Source organism: Phodopus roborovskii, unplaced genomic scaffold (assembly GCF_943737965.1).
Source record: "Phodopus roborovskii unplaced genomic scaffold, PHOROB, whole genome shotgun sequence".
Lineage (NCBI taxonomy): Eukaryota > Metazoa > Chordata > Mammalia > Rodentia > Cricetidae > Phodopus > Phodopus roborovskii.
The window spans coordinates 1,549,625-1,569,658 of NW_026126460.1; the positions used below are offsets into that span (position 1 = coordinate 1,549,625).

Below are 20,034 nucleotides of genomic sequence, written 5' to 3' on the forward strand. Positions count from 1 at the left end.
AGATATTTACCTGTGATTCACAACCCCCAGCTCACAGGCAATGATGATTTCTCCTAAACATTAAGGGCTGAGGGATAAAGCTGCTCACCTCATCACCTATATTCTAGAAACAGCCTATTTTAAAGCAGAATGGAAACTATACAGTCAAAAGTTGAGAGAGAAAGATCAATATTTGTGCTGAAGGGAGTTGGCCATAGAACTGCAAATATACAATATAGACATAAAAGGCGAGAGGCTGGTCGTGTTCCTCAGAGGGACAGGCTTTGCTCTGCTTCATTTTCTTGACACATAAACAGCTCAATGTGGGAAAAGTCTCCGTTTTGTCCAAACCAAACTCCCAAGCTAGTATTCCACTTTCCTCAAAATGTGTTCTCCTTATGTCGCCAGGAAAGAGCCCCTGTCTGTGTGAGGCTCATGAAATTCAAACAGACAGAAGTGATAAAGATGTAAGCTGAGATTCTATTTTAAAACAAAGAACAGAAACCCCCTACCTGGAGCAGCTTTTGAATTTAACTTGCTCAAGATTTTCATTCAACATTTACAATTGGCTCAGTGTTCTGCCTAAGGAAAAACCTGTTGATACAGTTCCTTTAAAGACTGTGGGTTTCCAAACAACTCCAGATAGCACACATTCCTTTGGTGGGAGGCAAAGCTCTGCAGTGAGCCTTCCCCATTCATTCCCAGAAGGGGAAAGAGACTGCACTTACCTGCCAACAGGTGAAGTTATGCAGGTCCCCGACGTGGATTGCTTTGTTTTATGAATCGAGGTTCCGATGGTAAGGTCTGTAAGCCATGTTCTCTCCCCGGGATCCTCTGTTCCTCCTCCCCAACCCCACACCTCCTGAGCTCACAGGTGGGAAAATGTTTCTTATTCAAAGATGCCTTTCTTTCTCCTCATAGTAACCCCCCTTTTCTGTTTAGTTCCAAGAAGATTGTGGCTTTCTTTATTTGTCAGTGTCTGGGTACCTTGCCTATCTAACATATTCATTGTTTTTCTTTTCTCCTGTTTCTTATGCTTGAGCACATCTGAAAAACAAATGTAAGCTTTGTATCAAAACAAAGTAAATGCATACTTTATAAAACCATGAAGGACAAATAAGGCATAAGTCTGGTCCCCGTGGTTATATTCTTAGTGTTTAAAATTCTGGTAGTACTCACAGATTTCTGTTTAAAAGCTACCAACCAACCTTGTACAGAAACCCATTTTCTGAGGTTATTTTATTTATGCTCTTCCAGATTATGAGCTTCAGAAGGAGGTATGTGCATTTTAGTGAAAAGGAAACTGAACAGCTTAAAACTTTTGAATGTTGTTCTCTTTCTAATTAGTCAGTTATGTTTTTCTAACTTAATTAAGACTAACAGGACCTGGGTATATAGCATGAGGGGTACCACCTCTGGAATAGTTCCCCAGCACCACACACACACACACACACACACACACACACACACACACAGAGAGAGAGAGAGAGAGAGAGAGAGAGAAAGACAGAAAGAGAGACAGAGACAGAGAGATACACAAACACACACAGACACACACACACACACACAGAGAGAGAGAGAGAGAGAGACAGAGAGACAGAGAGAGAAACAGAGACAGAGAGATACACAAACACACACAGATACACACACACACACACACACACACGCACACAACACACGCATGTCTTAAAAGGATTCTAGGTTGAAGTAAAAGTACTTGTTGGTGTTTGTTATTCCTTGAGAGCTAAGTCCTAGAGTTGTGTAAATTTTGTGGCTGTTGCTAAACTCTGTAACAATGGAGAGACCAGATGTGTTGGATCTCAGTGGTCATTAATAATCCCAGACAAAGCTACTTGTCTGTCCACAGTGTCTCTCAGCTACTTGTTTGTCCACAGTGTCTCTCACGGGCACTGGAAGGGACTGCACTGAGTCACCCACATTTTTATCTCCTGAGCTCATGCATTCTGTGAGTAATGACATGGATCTCCAGGAGATTGGCTGACTGGGACTACAGATAAAATCCTTGACCATAGAAAAGGACTTGGGATAGCATCTGATTCATAGGAGGGGCTTGATTAGTATTTTGTTCATGACAGTCCTCAGCCCTTTCCTTTACACAAAATATGTCCCCAATCTAGATCATGAGGGAGAAAGCATTTTTTTTCTTATTTATTTATTCTGCATACATGTATCTCTGCAGGTCAGAAGAAGGCACCAAATCTCATTACAAATGGTTGTGAGCCACCATGTGGTTGCTGGGAATTGAACTCAGGACCTCTGGAAGAGCAGACAGTGCTCTTTACCTCTGAGCCATCTCTCCAGCTGGAGAAAGCATTTTTTGTTGTTTTTTGTGTTGCAGTGAGTTTATATGGACAAATGTAGGCAGATAAGCTTTCCTCTAACATCTTAATCCTTTCCGCCTTATTTCCCACATTCCTGTTGAATTTTGCTTTAAGGACACTGTGGAGTTGGGTTGCCTTACCCATCCCTACCCACTGAAATGAGAGAAATGCCACTTGCTGAACTCTGTAATGCTACAAGGGCTGCTTTAGGTGCTCAGAGAAACTCTTAAGTAGATAAGAAAAAAATCCACATTGCCTCCTGCCTGAAGACAATCTAAACTTAACACACTCCACTCATTCATCATGCCCTCTCCAGCAGAGTAGGAAGCTGTGGTTATGGTTTTGAGGGTTTGCAGCTGGTTTCAGCTCTGTACTGTTATGGGAACAATTAGAACATTTACAGTTACAGGGTTGTGTTCTCTATGGAAACACTGGACAGGTGCACTGGGCAATGAATGTTCTGTCCTGGGCAGGACAAAACCTCCCAGATTGGACACAGCCTGATTACAAAGCCTCTATACCTCCTTTATCACCTCCCCCCACCCCTACTCAGTCCATTCATTTCCAATATCCCTTGTCTGGCTTGGGATATTCTGAATTAATCACCTTCATCCTCCTTGAGAGAGTCCCAACAGTATTTCAAGACCAATTTTGAAATATTCCTGCACATTTTTTCAGATATATAATATATTTTTAAAACTCTGCTGGGGCTGAAGTTGTAGCTCAGTTGATAGAGGGCTTTTCAATTATGTGTAAAAGTCCTGGGTTCAACACCCAGCACTGATTTTAAACAGGCCTGATGGTACAAGCTTGAAATCATAGACCTCTGAGGGTGGAAAGCCTCAGAACTATAAGGTCATCCTCAGCTACCCGGCAAGTGGAGACCAGCCTCCTACCTGAGATCTTATCTCAAAGGGTAAAAAAAAATCCTTGTAGCAGCCACCTTGCCATGACTCCTACACAGATTAATTTACAATCCCTTAGGCAATGGCCACATGGCAATTATGCGTATTTATCTCACCCTCCTTGGTTGAGGCCCAGATTGCCTCACCTCTTTTATCTTCTCCTGTGGCTTCAACTTATTGCCCCCCACCATGCCTGAAGTATGCATTTGTTTATTCAACAGATTCCATGAAAACATGCACATAGATTTCCCTAGACCCAGCAGGGCAGGCCCTGGTGAGATTTGGAAAACCCAATCGCCTTCCCTGCTGGCTTTAGCAGACCAACCATTTAAGAGGAGCTGCTGAAACAGATTTCACTGATACAGGGAGGAATCTGAACTTTTCTAGACCAGAAGAGTATTTTCAAGGCAACAGGTGAGGCTGCAGAGAAGCTGGGGGAACAGAAAGGAGATCTACGCAAAAATCCCTTCTTAGGAAGCCACATGGCTTGTTTTTTGTTTTCGTTTTTGTTTGTTTGTTTGCTTTTGTGGCAAAGGGCCTGGGACCAAGCTCATTCAAGAGAATTCAGGATGAAAGATGTTTCAGAGTATCTGGGAAAGGAGAAGACACTTGACAAACATTGATGACAGAAAAGTGACATGCCCCCAGGCTAATCAGCATATGGTAAATTGTGTTATTTCCTTATATAATGATTGAAACAAGAAGTTTCAAACTCTAGGAGGCTACAGACTCCATATATGTGGTTTTGGCATTTGGAATTCTCAATAGAACTAGGTATCTCATTACAATTCAAAAAAAAATATGAATGATCCTAAATGTTGAGCTATGTTCAGTGTGTTGTAATCCCTGGGAAAATAAAAATCAATTGCTTTTATTTCAGTGGTGATACATTTGCATGGCATTTTAAAGAATTTAAGGGCTTAGAGGAGTATCTCAGTGGTAGAGTTGAAGAATGGTTTCAGCCATCAGCCACTGGTGTAAGGATTCAGACATTATGCCTGTTTGCCCCTGTCACCTGGCAGAATACACTCAGTCAGGCAGTACTCTGGTCAGCCCAGAGTTCCATGAGTACTGGTATGAAGGCAGGTGTAAAGGACCCCTTTAAAAGTCAGACCCCGCCCACTTATGCTCTATGTGCTCTCTCTCTCTCTCTCTCTCTCCCCCCTCTCCTCTCTCTCCTCTCTCTCTCTCTCTCTCTCTCTCTCTCTCTCTCTCTCTCTCTCTCTCTCTCTCTCTCTCTCTCTCTCTCTCTCTCTCCTCTTCTGTTCCAGGTGTCTCTATGTCTCTTTACCTTCCCCCTCACTCCCCTTTCCAAATAAACTTCTCACTCAAGCTCTGTCTGCCTGGCGTGTTCTTCCCTCTGCCTTGGTCACCCTTCCCTGGAACCCGCTATGCTTTATCTTGGGATGCCCCCTCCAGCCTTATCCTATAACTGTAACAAAGGGACAACAACTGGTACTGAAAACAAAGGAGAATTAGAAATTAGAAATTATTTTTTCACTGAAAAATCTTCTTCTTACATCAGTCTTTCATCTACCTAGGTCTCCAGGAAGGTGACAACTTTTCACAATTTTGTATAATTTAAGCATGTTAAAATTAATACATGTTAAGTATTTTTTTTTACTTCAGTTCACTCACTCATGTGAGTGTGTGTGTATGTGTGTGTGTGTGTGCGCGCACGCGCGTGCGTGTGTGTGTATGTGTGTGGTCAGTACTAGAGATTGTAAATAAGGCTTAACAAATGGTTTGCTTCCCAGTCATTTCTGCAGTCTTTCCTTTCCTTTTCATTTTATCTTAAAGTGAGGTCTCACTAACCTGCCTCTCTGACCTGGAACTCACTTTGGAGACTTCGTGTGTCTTGGACTTGGCATCCTTTTGCCAATGCCTTCTAAGTGGTTGGGGTTGCCGCTCTGTATCACCAAACCCTAATTCTAAGCACTGTATTCTTACCCCTCAAATATGTTCCTTTGCCTAGCTAGTCAGTCTGTATTTCTTCTTATTTAATTAGGAAGTGTTCTTATTTTTTTAATGGGGGAAAATGTGTTTCAAAGTTGTTTCATGTCTTTTTATATATTATTACATACAATGTTAGATATTATACATCAGTTAAGGTGACTCCAATATTCTACTTTTACAAATGGTATCGCAGTGAATATACCTGCACTTTGTACTTTTTCTGTATTTGAGAATCTATCAGTATGATAACTTTACTGGAGGGAATTGCTGAGTCCTAAGTATAAACACTGCAATTTTAAGTGATATTGCTAAATTGCTTTCTATAAGTATTATATAACTTTATAAGTCACCAGAAACAGATGACCCCCACCACACACACCCACACATAACTTCTGTAATATATTTTGAATGTTAGATTCAGCAGGTTAAAAAGGTATTGTATAGTATCTTAATTGGATCTCTTTTATTATGAGTGAAGTTGACAGCTTTTGTTAAATTTAAGGAACAATTATATTTTTATTTTATTTTTGATTTTTCGAGACAAAGTTTCTCTGTATTGCTTTGGAGCCTGTCCTGGAACTAGCTCTGTAGACCAGGCTGGCCTCGAACTCACAGAGATCTGCCTGCCTCTACCTCCGGCCAATTATATTTTTAATAAAAACTATCTGTTTTTGTTTACCTTGCCCAGTTTTTTAAAAGTAGGAGTTAAAATACTTTTCCAGTTGATTGAAATGAAGTCAAATTTTAAAGCTTTGAGTAAGGAAACAACCAAATGCAGAGCACAGCAGCTAAGCTGACTTTAAATAGTGGATTGTTCATCATTAGCGCTGTCACAGGTTCTTAGTGTAAGTTGCTAATAATGCTCCCTCTCTTTTCTGCATTTGTTTATGATATGTGGAAGGTTTTTGTTAATTTGCCTATTTGCCCATTCATCTTTGCTTTACAGAAAATGTCTTCATTAATATCACTTAAAGGGCTAAGGACTTGCCTAGGATATGAAGGACCTTGTATCCATTCTGGAGTGCTGTAAAATTATGAAGAAAAGAAAGGAAAATTTCAAAACAAAAGCAATACTTCCATGACATTTAAGCTTATCTTTTCTACTATAATTTCAGGATTTTGAATCACTGCTACATAGTCTTCTGTATAATTATAAATAAGTTATAATCTATGACACTTAAAATTCCACCATTTTGCTTTGAAGCCTTTGATCTTTCATACATATTTGATACATGCACAAAGCTTAGGTCTGCTTTATGGGGTGGGGCATTCCTTTGCCAACCAAAACAGAAATATTTGAACTTTTTAAAGTTAACAGACCATGAAGAAGGAAAAGCAAGACTTGAAAATAGAAGACTAGTTGTTGGGAAATAAAGTTGTGAACTACCAAATCACATGCAGAATCAAGAAGATGTAGCTATTAAATAAGTGTGGCAAGACGGTAGAAAAATCAGTGTCCCACAGGTGCTGTCCTACCCTCCTTTTCCTAGTAGACACAGACAGTCTTTCATGGGACCTTGTAGAATATCAATTCAGACAACCATTTCCAATAACCAACAGTGTCACATAGTCAATACTTGGTGAAAGATTTGGTTGTGGAAAAAAACAGTAGGACATGGTTGAAAGGAGGTGATATTGGGGTCTTAAACACACTGAGCAATGAATACAATGACATTTTTATCTTTAAGGTAGAAAATGGCATCATAAGGGATCTGGGTGGAGGAAGGGGAAGGTCATGATGGATAGAAGAAAATTAACTAAAGCTACTGTGATGCTCCAAACCAGAGGGAAACTAAACAGCATGTGTCTGAATTAAACCCAGTAGAATCTGGAAACCAATTAGTTATAAACTCTGAGAGAGATGATAAAATTATAAAAAGACTGACACCTCTACCTTGGGTGTGTAGAAGTATGGGGACCTAGACAGAGAACATAAGACTGTAAACACATTTGAGGATAGAGACATAGTAATAATAGTTTGGTTATGAATTTCAGATGTCAATACGGTATTTGGACACATTTAGACTGCTGCCATTTGTCTGTTGTTGGGTAAATACTATGGACATTTGGAAATAAAGAGAAATTCAGTTGACTAAATTTGTGAATTTCTAATATAAAATTTGTTCACTACTTGATGAATGATCAGAAGAAATGAAATTGCAAAAAACAAAAAAGAAATGAAATTGCAAATGGGGGGAGGGAGAGAGACAGAGAGGAGAGGGAGGGAGGCAAAGAGGGAGAGAGAGGAAGGGAGGGAGACAGGATGAGGTGGTGGCGGAGAGTTGCCCAACACCATAGCAACATAAACTAGAACATGAAGCCTAGAGGGTTGCAACCATATGGTTTAGCACAGCCTCTACCTGCCAGCACCAGCATATTGATTTAGGATTGGGCTTCAGAACTTCAGACATTAAAATCCTGGAGAGTATTCAAAGTGTAACAAAGATAATTAAAGGATTAGGAAAGAAATAGGTGAGATATGAATGTGTGCTTGAGTTAACTTGAAGAAAAGAACAAATGCTATCTTCACTCAGAATAGATAGGTGAATGTCATGGATTTATGTCTCTAGAGTTCAGTGCAAGAGAAGAAGGGATTAAGTTGTAAACTAAGATGCATGAGGTATAGCATGAAACTTCTGGGATGCAGTTTAAATATCAGAGCTAGATTTGGTGGTTTAAGTAGTCTATAGAAAACACTGTGGTTAGCAGCACTCTGTATTTACAGACTGAGGGTTCCAATCCTTCCAGAAATTTCCCACCACAAATCTTGGCTAAGTAGGTATCATGAGACATAAACTATTAATATTTAGAAGGTTGAATGAGTGTCGTCCCCTCAAGAACCAGTCCTCTGTGTGTGTGTGTGTGTGTGTGTGTGTGTGTGTGTGTGTGTGTGTGTGTGTGTGTGTCTGAGGACTGAGAATGCAGGGCCTTTCTCATGCTATCATGGGCTTTCCCACTGATCTTTACTACACAGCAATGAATGCACCAGGCCAGTGTTAGGTGTTGTTGCCTTTCAGGTATCTATGCATGTATACTCACCTTATCTGAAGCCTGTTTCTTGCCATGTTCCACACTTCCTGGGCCCTTTATCTAATTGCTCTTGTTTCAATTGCTCTGGCATCTCAGAGATTAGTGTAGCACACTAGAGAATCCTTGTTCCGAAAATAATGAAGTCCATGAGTGTTGGTCATACATTTTAAAAATAACACATGGATTATTTGTAGCTTTAACTTGTACCAATTTTATTGGGAATGAAATTACTCATAGACTACTGTTTCCTGCTGGATCTCTGCTGTGATGGTAAGACAGCATAATAATCAACATGGGTACTTACCAGGGATTTGTGGCACAGACAGTGGTCTATTTTATTTGCTCAGACAGATAATATTAGAATATGTATCATTTAAGTAGTTTATTTTTGTACATGCAACTACACCATGTATTCGTAAGTATTTAATAGTATAAAACAACTCTGAAATGAGACCATTATAAGAGTATGTTTTTTTAAATTTTTTTAATTTATTTTATATAATAAAGTCCATTTAAATGAAAACAAACATTTATAGACAGTATTTGGGAATTTGGGCGTTGTTCTTTCCAAACTACTTCCTGCTGGTAAGGGGCAGATTCGAAGAAGATTCAGAAATCCTGGCTGTAGTCTTGTAAGTCTGCTTTGTCCAGCTGTTTGAATGTAGGATCACCTCGTACTCTGTTTCAGGCGGTCTGGCTTGATCAAACCACATTAGTCTGGAAAGAATCCACATCTTTTCATTTTCTGTGGAAACAAAAATAGAAATCCTTTTCCCCAGTAACATGTCCTTGAACTTAAATTTTGGAGTCAAAGCATTTTTTTAATTTAATTTATTATTTTACATGTCGATCCCAGTTCCTTCTCCCTCCTTCCTTCCCTCCCTCCCTCCTTCCCTCCCTTTTACCCTCTCTGTCCTCTCACATGCACTCTAACCACCCTCCCCTCCCATCCCCCCAACCCAATTCCATATGTAGGGGAATGCCATCCAGTTGGGGTCATGTATATCTGACAGGTCATGTGAAGTAGGGACTAGGGCTTCTCTCCTGTCTCTAGATTAAGGCAGTTATCCCTCCATGGGGGATGTGTTCGCAAAGTCCTTTTGTTCACCAGGGATATATCCTGGCTCCACTGTCTGAGGTCCCTTAGACTGCTCAGTCCTTCTGGCTGAGACCCATATTCAGGGGGGCCTGAGTCAGTGCCATGCTGGCTTCCCAGCTATCACTCTGGTAAGCCTGTTAGCTCTTCCTTGTTCAGGTAAGCTGTCTGTATGTGTTTCTGCTGCCTGGTCTTGTCCTCTCCATCTGCTTCTGGGTTCTAGTTCGACTCAGTGTTTAAGGACATATTTAGAATTAGAAAATACGGCCATATATTTTGTGAGGTTTGTGGTTTTTTGGTTTTTGATTTTTTTTTTTTTGGTTTTTTGAAGGTGATATTTGAAGAAGTTCCCTTGGTACTGAATTGAGCATGGACTAAGCTTGATTATTTTATAGTTCTGTAGATGTTTATGCCCATTGGAAAGCAACCTATAGGGTAGGAAGTCATTTTCTTCTTGTTATTATCTCAAAATACTAGGCAGGGGCCTAAGGAGTAGCTCAGTGGGAAAACACTTGTCAGACATACTTGAGGAGTTGGGTATGGTCTCTAGCAAGAGCCCACACAGCCAAGTTCTATGAAGCAATCTGACATAAATTGTTTCAATTCTCCAGATCAAGCTGGTAGTAGCACAAGATAAGAGTAAGGGAAAAAAGATGTAGAACCAGCAAGTTTGTAAAAGACCATTTTATTGGTAAAAATTTTCATCAACTTGTTGATGTACAAGACTGCCAGAATAAATGGTTAGTTATGAAGTGACTAAACATCAGGACAAAGTTTAACTTGGAAGGATAAACTTTAAAAGGTGGATTTTTGGAACTAAACATGATTAGGCTGACGTTGATGACTTTGAAAAGAGGTTAGGAAGGGAGGGGGAATCCAGAGCATTCTGAAATGATGATGTCGTCTTTTGAGACAGCTTCTGGTTATATAGTGCAGGCTGGCCTTTAACTCATGGCAGACCTCCTGCTTTAGCCAGCCAGGATACTAGATTGAAGGTATGTGCCACCATACTTGGTAAAGCACTTTGTTCATTTTTCCCAGAGCTCGGTATTGAACCCAGGCCTTGTGCATGCTAGACAAGTGCTCTGCTACTGAGCTGAAATCCTAGCCTCTGTTTTTGTTTTCATGAGCAATCAACTATTCTGATAACAAATCCCATGGTCCACGGTCCACTTAGAACACATGACGACTATGATTAGAGCCTTCTAAACATTTTCCCATGACATCTTCATAAATACCCTGTAAAGTAAGGAAGTTTGTAGATAAGAACATGGTGGTTGAAACAGTGAAATAGTTTCCCATGCTGCAAAAATGGAAGTGATGGATTCCAAGCCACATTTCCCCGGTCATTAGCCAGGACACACTAGTGTGAATTTCTGCATTCTTCTATCACATGGCCTCTTACGTCATGATAACTATAACTTATAACAACAAAAGCAATTTAGAACTTGACTCTCTAACATCAAGCTTCCTACCATTCTCAGAATATCATTGGTGTGAGGTCAAAGGGTTAATAGGTAACATTCCCCAACCTGCAACTAGTCAACCTCAAATCCAGGCATAGGAAAAGAGAATTTCTTAAGGGTAAGGCATTCAGTGAGAATGCAAGAATTTGTAAAAATAAACTGTGGTAAATGTGACAAACTGACTTGTAAATAAATACCAAGAAAATCTGGACATCATTGGAGCTTTGAGCTTGAGGAATGGGTGAAAAGGGCAGCAGCCTGAGGCCCTGCCCAAGTGACACTAAGTGGTCATGACCTGGGCAGTGTTGGCTAAGTCCAAATCATGACTGGAAGAAGTCTGAGAAAAGTGTATGTAAAAGCCTGAAGATAGGTGAGTCACATCCTTTAAAGCAGAAATGAAGATGAACTTGATAAGGAAGGCTCATTGTGCTCCAGGAGGCAGCTGGGTTATCACAGGACATATAGTCCTCATTGACATTAATGATTCTGAGTAGGTTATTTGTCAACAGGATACCCCCCCCCCAAGTTGCTATTATTTAACATGATTTAAATATTAATTTAAATATTAATGCTTGTATTTTAAGTTCACTTAGAATTTCTCTATGACTTAGTGTTTATAAAATGTAAGGAATCTTATTTGTGATTCCTTCTTTAGTCAGTGTTATGTAACTTAAGTGCAACTATGAGATATTCTTGCCTATCCCTAAATGAGACAGACCACTGTGAACCAAGTCAAAGATAACCCTGCGCAGACACACACACGCACACACACACACGCACACACACACACACACACGCACACACACATACACATGCACACATACTTGCACACACACATACACTTGAATATAAGTATTTTGGAAAACTGGACCAAAGTTTCCAATATTAAAATGAAGACATTCTTATTTTTAAAAAGTATATGATTAGAAAAAATCAGGGAGAAGAATCATTCACTAATCAGAATATCATGACTCAATGTAAGGCAGCTAGCTGCTGATGGAGAATGGTTAGATCTTTGCATGTATAAAAGATGGAAGATGTGCTAGCTGTCTGTTCAGGAAGAAGAGAAAGTGGACACTTCTCTCATGAGTGGACACTTTCTCTCAAACTTCAAAAAGTTAATTTGAACAGGAACTAACATTTGAGAGGAATAGGTTTGTGCAGTAAAGCATGGAAGACTTGAAACCCTGTTGACATCTTATTCTAGTTAGCCATCTATGTAAGAAGCATATTCTCACCACCCTGCATCCTCACCCCACATCCATTTAGTAAGGATCAATTTTAGCCAGTTTTGTAAGGAGCATATCCTCACCACACATCCATTTAGTAAGGACCATTTTGTTGTTGTTAGTAAGGACTACTTACTTTTCCCGTCTTTGGGCTGGGAAATAAGCCAGGAAGTACATGTTTAAGATAAGGTCTTTGCTAGTTGGATTTTTTCAGTCAATACCAGTAAAACACAGAGAGCAAAGTGGAAGGAAGTTCAGTGGTGATGAACTTATTTTCATTCTTTTTTTTTTTTTTTAAGGAAAAAAACTGTAGTGAGCTGGAGATACACTCTATCGATAAAACGTTTGTTTAGCATGCATGAAGCCCCAAGTTTTATCTTCAGTGCAAGCACACACAAAGTCTCCCCCACCCGCTCTGTGTGTGTATGTGTGTATGAGCACACACGTGCATGTGTATGTCTGTGTGTGACATGCTTTGTGCATGTCAAAGGACAACTTGCAGGACTTGGGTCTCTCTACCATGTAAGTTTGGGGGAACTGAACGGTTTGGTGGCAAGTGCCTTCACCCACCGAACCATCTTGCCAGTCTAACCACTACCCCTCACACTGTCCTCATTTTTAAAAAAAGATCTATGGAAAAGCTATCAATTTAAGTAAGCATGTAATTTGCAATGAATATCTTGATACTGACTTTACTTGAACAACATATGGGGAATTACAATCTTCTCAGAACTTTAAATCCTTTCTAAGTTAGTCACTTCTTAGCCTTCCTAAACTTAAAATTAAAAGTTTCTAACTTTTTCTTCTGCCTTTTTCTTCCTCTCTTTCTTTCTATTGTGGAGACATCACTCTTATAATCAGAAACAGTTCTCGGGATAAAAAGATCTCACTGAGATTCAGGTAGGGGGACTGCTTTGCAATGAGTCTAATCATGTCTCGGTGGTGTAGTTACATGAAGAGTACTTTCCACTTTACCCATTCTCTCTTGATGCCTTTGTTCCTGGCATCCTCTGACAAAAGGTTTGTATGGTGATACAAACCTTTAATCCCAGAACTCAGGAGGCAGAAGTAAGTGGATCTGTGTGACTTTGACACCAGTCAGAGTTATGAGAGACTGTATCAAAAAAAAAAAAAAAAAAAAAAAAAAAAAAAAAAAAAAAGAAAGAAAGAAAGAAAGAAAGAAAAGAAAGAAAGAAAGAAAAGAAAAGGGATAATAAACACAATTTTACACTAAACAGAAATTATTTTTCTTGGTTACTAACCTAGATAATTACTTTTAAAAAAAAAAGAAAGAAAAGACACCCCCCCAAACTTTTAAATTATGTGGAAATTAAATTTAAAAAGCTTCTTTTCAAAAACAAAGTCATATCTCTTGATTTTAGGAAAGGTTTTTAGTGACTCTTCCTACAGAGCAGAGATGTAGCTGAACCCCACTGGAGAAAGCTGTGCATGGTACTGACGAGAGTGCACGGGACACCAGGTAAGATATTGCTGATGGGTAATAATTTCCCTAAGCAAACTTCTCCCCAGAGACATGATGTTTCCATATAAAGTTGCTCATCTGTACCCTAGGCCCACAGACTGGCTGGCAAATTTTATTGGCAGGAAAATTGATAAATAGTTGTAGCCTGGAGATGCAGTTTCTCTTTCTGCACATAACTGTCTTCCCACATCCCTTGGCTGTTTTTATCTCAAAGCATTAATCTCTGTTTCCTGGGGGGAAATATATTCATGATGATGCATCAGTAAGTTCTCCACCTCTCAAACACTTGCCTTAAAAATGCATTTTAAAATATCACCTTTCTGTGTCAAATGAAGGCCTTGCTCTTTCCTAAGGGGTCACCTAGCTCAGGATGGTGTGGGTTTGCTTGTGTGCTTTTTTTAAAACCAGTGATCTGTGTAGATTCCAATTGCTATGATGACTTTGGTGAGTTCAGTCATCTCTTAAAACATTTTGAAATAGTAGGTTTAGAAATCTGCATTGGAAAGAAACACCTTTGTCCCATTTCCAATGATACATACCTGTCTAGCTGTGAAGCAGAAAAGTTTTGGTTTCAATAATTCTCCATTCTCCCATCTTAAAGTGGAGTAAGTATGTAAATATTCCTTCAAAGTAAATGTTATGTGGGCACCATTCTGTGTAGCGGGGAACTGGTGATGGAATTTGGGCAGCACCAAATTTCTCTTCGTTAGCAGCATACCACAAGGACAATTGTATTATCCATCCCCACAAGAGCAGCAGAAAAACAAGGAAGAGATTCTTCTAAGCCTACCTATTCCAACATGATGTGTTAGTCCACAGTTAGACATTGCCTCATGGGGTGGGAAATGAAATGAAGAAGGAATTGGAGACAGGACAGGTAAACCCATGGGAAGAAAAGTGTACATAGTCTGCCAAAAGTCAGATGCTGCACTGAGAATCTCTAAGTACAGAGTAGCAGTAAAAGCTCACTGAGAAGGAATAAGAGCTGTGAAGATGGGAGTGGATGGCTTGCAATGTCAGACAGGGCAGTCATCATACTTCTGGTAGCTGTTGTTGTGTGAACATAGTTAGGCTTCAGTGCAAAGAAGCACTGAAACACATTTTGTTAATGGACCTTTGTTATAAAAAGCATTTAGAGAAATGGGCAATTTGAGTGAAACCAAAAAAAAAAAAAAAAAAAAAAAAAAAAAGCCAGCAAAATCAGTGTCATTTCTAACTCATTTACCAAAACTATAATTAAAGCATGTAAGAGTATGTTTAAATGCTATAATTAAAGCATGCGTTGGAACAGTAAACATTTATGAACTATTCATCACATATAAGAGAACTAGGAGGTACAGATGTTGCCTCCATCCTGGGAGCTTATGAGAGAACTGCCTGTACATTAAACATGTGAAGTTCTTCATATATATTCTTAATCACAGGTTGCTCCATGGAAGGAGACATTGAACCAAACCCCTTGGAGCCTTTGCTATTTCTTCTTTTATGTTTGTTTTCATTCTGGGGATTGAACCAAGGGCTGCTACATGCTAAGTGTACCATGCTAAGTGCTCTACCATGTATCTAACCCATATTCATCCCTTTTTACTTAATTTGGTTTCCCTCTAGGTGAGGCCAAAATAAATGCCTAGCTAGCATTTTAAACCATTGCACAGATTCATCATGGTTAAATTTCTCTCACAGCCTTAGTAGGTTCCTTTTGTGTTGGCCACTTTGATTCATTGTGTGAATTTGATTATTTGTGTGATACGATTGTGTGATATGCTGCCTTAATCCACTGGCTGGTGCTATGGTTAGCATGAGGATTTGAAACAAAAAAGACTGTATGTCATAAAATGTACTTTCTAATGGAAAAACAAAGGCAAAATACTCAAAACTAGTCAGTCACAACTTCTGACAAGCTCTTTGAAGGATGAGGACATGTGGTTCTGGTAACACTGCTTTGGGTAGAGGCATCACTAAAGCTCTGTGAAGAAAAGTGAAGAAAAAAGAAGGAAGAAGATGATGATGAAGAAGGAAAAAGAAGAGAGAAAAAAGAAGAAAAACAGAGATTTAGAACATGTAAGGCAGCCTATTGAAAATAGAGCTAATTCCTAAGTTTTCTAGTCAGAAGTCCTGGGCCCTTTCTTCATTCTATCCAATTTTATTCAGTCTGATGATTGCAAGTATCTTCTAGATGTACCTGAGAGACTTGGTTTATTTTTATTTTTATTCCTGGCTCAGTGATATCTTTAGGCTATGACCTGTGTATTCTGTTACTGTTGTGGTTTGAGGAGAGATATCCCTCATAATTTCCCATGTTTGAATGGGAGGTCTTCAAGTGTTCAGCTGTTTCGAGGATTTGTGAAACCATTGGGATGGAAGGCATGACAGGCAGAGGTGGGTTGCAGGGTGCAGATTTTTAAAGTTGTCACCCAGCTTTGATTTTGGTCCCAGCTCTACTTCAGCCCCTCACACTTCTGCTGAGTCAGAGCTGTCCAGCTGTCATTCCCCGACACTCTGAGCCAAAAAAACAAGACTCTGCTTTCTTAAAAGTAGCTCAAGTGTTTAGTCATTGAAATATGAAACCAGCGGCTTTAATACTTGACCCCTGTCACTGAGCTTTCACTTACATATTGCAAACTTTTAAGCACCCATCCCTTACTCTCCTCCATTACCTTTTCTTCCCTGTTCTCTATGTTGGTAAAAGATTCTTTCATCTGTATGTTCCATACCCATATCTCAATATCTGAGATAAATTTCATCCATCTTCTCCTGCCACCACTAGCCCTTTGTCACATGGTAAATTGATGGTGAATTTAACAGCAGCACCAGGAACTGCAAGCTCAGTATCTACATTTTTATATAACCACAGGATGAGCATAGCACCTAATGTTGGCCAGAGTGTGTTATGGGTTAAGAGCTCTCCACTTACATGAGGACTCAAAAAAATTTCTTTTTTGTGGGCCAATAAAACTATCAATAATTAAACATTAATTTGTTCCTGAGGTACCTAACTGAAATGGATTTGGAGAAGAACTATTTCCATGCTACTGATGGAAGAATGGAAGTAGTCATTTTACACAAAAGCTGTATCGCAAGTATCAAAGTGAATCTTCAGTTAGAAAACATAACTTAGCACTAAGCATGTTTTCTTTTTTTCTTACACTATCTTCAGAACAAAATGCTGTTTCAGTTTAGAGAAATATGGTGTGTGTGTGTGTGTGTGTGTGTGTGTGTGTGTGTGTGTGTGTTAGTTATGGGGATCAGGTCACAAAACTTATGCACTCCAGACAGGTGCTCTAGCACTGAGTTAGACACCTCTCTCCATCACATTATGTTATGAGCAGTTTTCCCACCAACCTGGTCGCACTGCTACATTAGCCCCAAATAACACACAGAGACACTGTATTAGTTATAAAGCTGTTGGCTTGTTACTAGGGTTTCTTATTGGCTAGCTGTCTTAAAATTAACCCATTTCTACTAATCTAAGTGTTTCCATGTGGTCTTATCTTAATGGAGAGAGGGTCCGGACCTCTTCCCTCAAGTCTCTACATCTTGAATCTCCTCTCTACTACATCTCCCAGAATCCTCCTTATCTCCTAGTCCTGCCTATCTTGCTTTCCTATTGGCCAACAGGGCTTTATTCATTAACCAATAAGAGAAACATATTTACAGAATGACATCTCCCATCAATATTATAAGTGAAACTTAACCCTAATTCAGTCTGTTATCATTAATAGGGGATGTTAACTCAGTGATCGAGCTTCCTGGCATATTAGACCATGAATTCACTCCCCAGGATGTTAAAAAAAAACAAACAAAATACACTTGATGATAACTTGCCTTGTTTTATGTTGGTGTCATCAAATGCATCACAAAGCATGTTATAGAATGGAAATAAATTGACCCTCACTAATCTTAGATTTGAAATTATTTATAAAACTTTTCCTAGAAACAGTTCAAATTTGTGAATAAAAGTGGTGGTGGTACACACTTTTAATATCAGTACTCAGGAGGCAGATGTAGGTTAGCTTGGTCTAAGGAGTGAGTTACAAAACAGCCAGTGTTACACAGAGAAACCCTGTCTTGAAAAACCAAAATAAATAAATAAATAAATAAATAAATAAATTAATTAATTAATTAATTAATTACTAGACTATGCAATGTGGTTATAACATCTGTATTTCTTTACAACAGAGATAGGAGATAGTATTGACTTCACCAGAAGATCAGCCTTACCATTGTAATACAGTGAGGAATGCAGATGAATGTACTCATTGTTATTAATAAACTATATAAAGAGCAAAAACAACTTGAATGTCTTCATGACACAGGGAGAGCTTCAGTAAATGCGCAGTTACTGCCCTGTGTATGAGCACTTACTGTTTCTGCAGAGCATGATTCCTGATGCTGCTCTTTCCTACTATGATGGTGTCTCTTATTTAGGGATAGAATTTCCATTGCTGGGACTCTGCAGATCACAGCCTCTATTTTCTTTCTTTCTTTTTTTTAAATTTTATTTAATTTTATATAACAGTCCAATTAAATGAAAACAAACATTTATACACAATATTTGGGAATTTGGGCGTCTCTTTCCAAACTACTTCCTGCTGGTAAGGGGCGCAGTCTTGGGGGATTCGAAGAAGATTCAGATATCCTGGCACAGCCTCTATTTTCTATGTTGGCTTTGATATTGCAAAAGAAGAATTCGATCAGGCTTTTCATTTGCAGGAAAATTACTTCCAAAGTTCATCTTTCTGTTCTTATCGAAGTCTTTCCAGGAATTCTTTGGAATGTAAGGTCTAATGCAAACCATGGTCCCAAGCCACCCTTCTAACTTCTGTATAGTTCTAAAACTTTATCTACTAATACCGGAATACCTGTTGAGAATCCTGGATTTATCTTTTCCTCCTGAGTCTGGACCCTTGTCTACTTGAGAATTTGGTCTCTTCTTCCTGTGATGATATGGATACAACACTTTTTATTTTGAAAGCTCTATTTAGCTTTGATGTGGTCAACTTTACTTATTCCTCAGTTCATATGAGCTGAAGTATGGAAGTAAGGTGACTCTCATTCATGTGTGAGCTTAAAACATAACGTCCTTGGCTTTAAAATTGTTGTATACTAGAGAAGCCAGAGTTTATTTGTTTACAGATTTTTAAAGTAGACTAGATTCTTTTTGAAGAAATAGGAACTCTGGTCTTGAAAGGCATAGACAGTTGCAGATCATTTCTACTTTTCCACTGACATACAAAAGGGAAGTGTGTAGGGAAACTGAAAAATAATGTTCTTTGGTTCCTATGTCTAGTTTTTTTCCTCTCTTATATTTGTCTGATTTATGCATTCTACTTTCTGAATCTCATAGAAAGTAAAATGGTAAAGATTAAAAGAAGTAGACTAGAAAGTTCCAGACTTATATTCAAAATACAGGCTTAATTTTATAAATACCACTTTCATGTAACTTGGTAATTCCTTCTTTACTTCTCTTAATCATGACTACATCTTCATGTTTGGTGGTAGAACACTAATTGTCCTAACATATAACAAAAAACAAAGCACATTTATACTGTATAATCTCTTTCCATTGCTTTTTTTTTTTTTTTTTTTTTTTTTTTTTTTTGGTCATGGGAATTGAAGCAGGGCTTCCTGAAAGCCAGGCAAGGGATCCACCACTGACTTGTGTTTACTTTTATTTTGAGTTAGAGTCCCACTAAGTTGTGCAGACTAGCCTTAGCCTCACCCTATAGTCCATGCAGTTCTCAAGCAGTCAATTTTACTACCTCAGTCTTTGAATAGTTTAGATGACAGTCTGTCCCCCTGGGCCCAGCTTTACTTGGCATCTTGGTACTCAGGTGGCTTTGCCTCTGCAGATCTGATTACTTTATGCTCCTGATTAATAATGTGTTTTTAATCCTTGAGTGCCTGATGTTATATTCCTATCTTCTTGGGAGTTCTCAATGTTCTTGCATTAAAATTTAACTTTTCCCTTTTTATTAGATTTGCCTCCCTATAAACCACCATTCTAGTTATTCAAGTTGATGCTCTGCCTTTTGGCTTCTGTTCCTTGTTAAACAGCTTCTAGTGATTTTTTTTTCTCATTTCACAGAGTTTGAAGTGTATCTGAAACTGGGGATCAGGCTCTTGGGGCCTTCTGATACTGGTAGGTGGATGGGAAGTATGAGAACCCATCTGGGTAGAGATATTTTTGACTCTAAGGAACAGACTACCTGTCTAGAAATCACTTACTTGGTGAAGAATTACCTCACATAGCAAGCCTTCTCAAGGGTTGAACAATTAATCTGATTTTTCAATACCTGATGATTACCCTGATATCTCTTTTTTCTATTTTCCTAAATTAGGGGTGTTTTTCCTCTTGGGTGAGTGATTGCTAGTGTTCTCATGTAGTCCCTAAATCCATACTCAGAAAAGGATAGTTTCTGTTGAGTGAGTCTTGTTCAAAGGAAGTTCCTGTCCCAGAGGTCCCTTTGGTTTGTTGACAGGCACAACTCACACGTCTCATCCAAAATTCACTAATGAATGAAATGGGACAAAGCCTATCACAAGCT

General features: G+C 39.0%; 1 protein-coding gene across 2 annotated transcripts in view; it reads left to right on the top strand.

Annotated features, from left to right (window-relative positions):
* Nucleotides 1-707: 707 nt before the first annotated feature.
* The window catches only part of Slc39a10 (solute carrier family 39 member 10), an 85,537-nt gene continuing 66,210 nt past the window's right edge, over nucleotides 708-20,034 (top strand). The window contains exon 1 of one of the 2 annotated variants that reach the window (XM_051190192.1): nucleotides 708-776. In XM_051190192.1, the coding sequence (XP_051046149.1) occupies nucleotides 758-776 (19 nt within the window). In that variant the 5' untranslated portion in view covers nucleotides 708-757. Of the gene's footprint in view, nucleotides 782-20,034 lie in introns of both variants that reach the window. The other variant, XM_051190197.1, reaches the window with a different exon arrangement.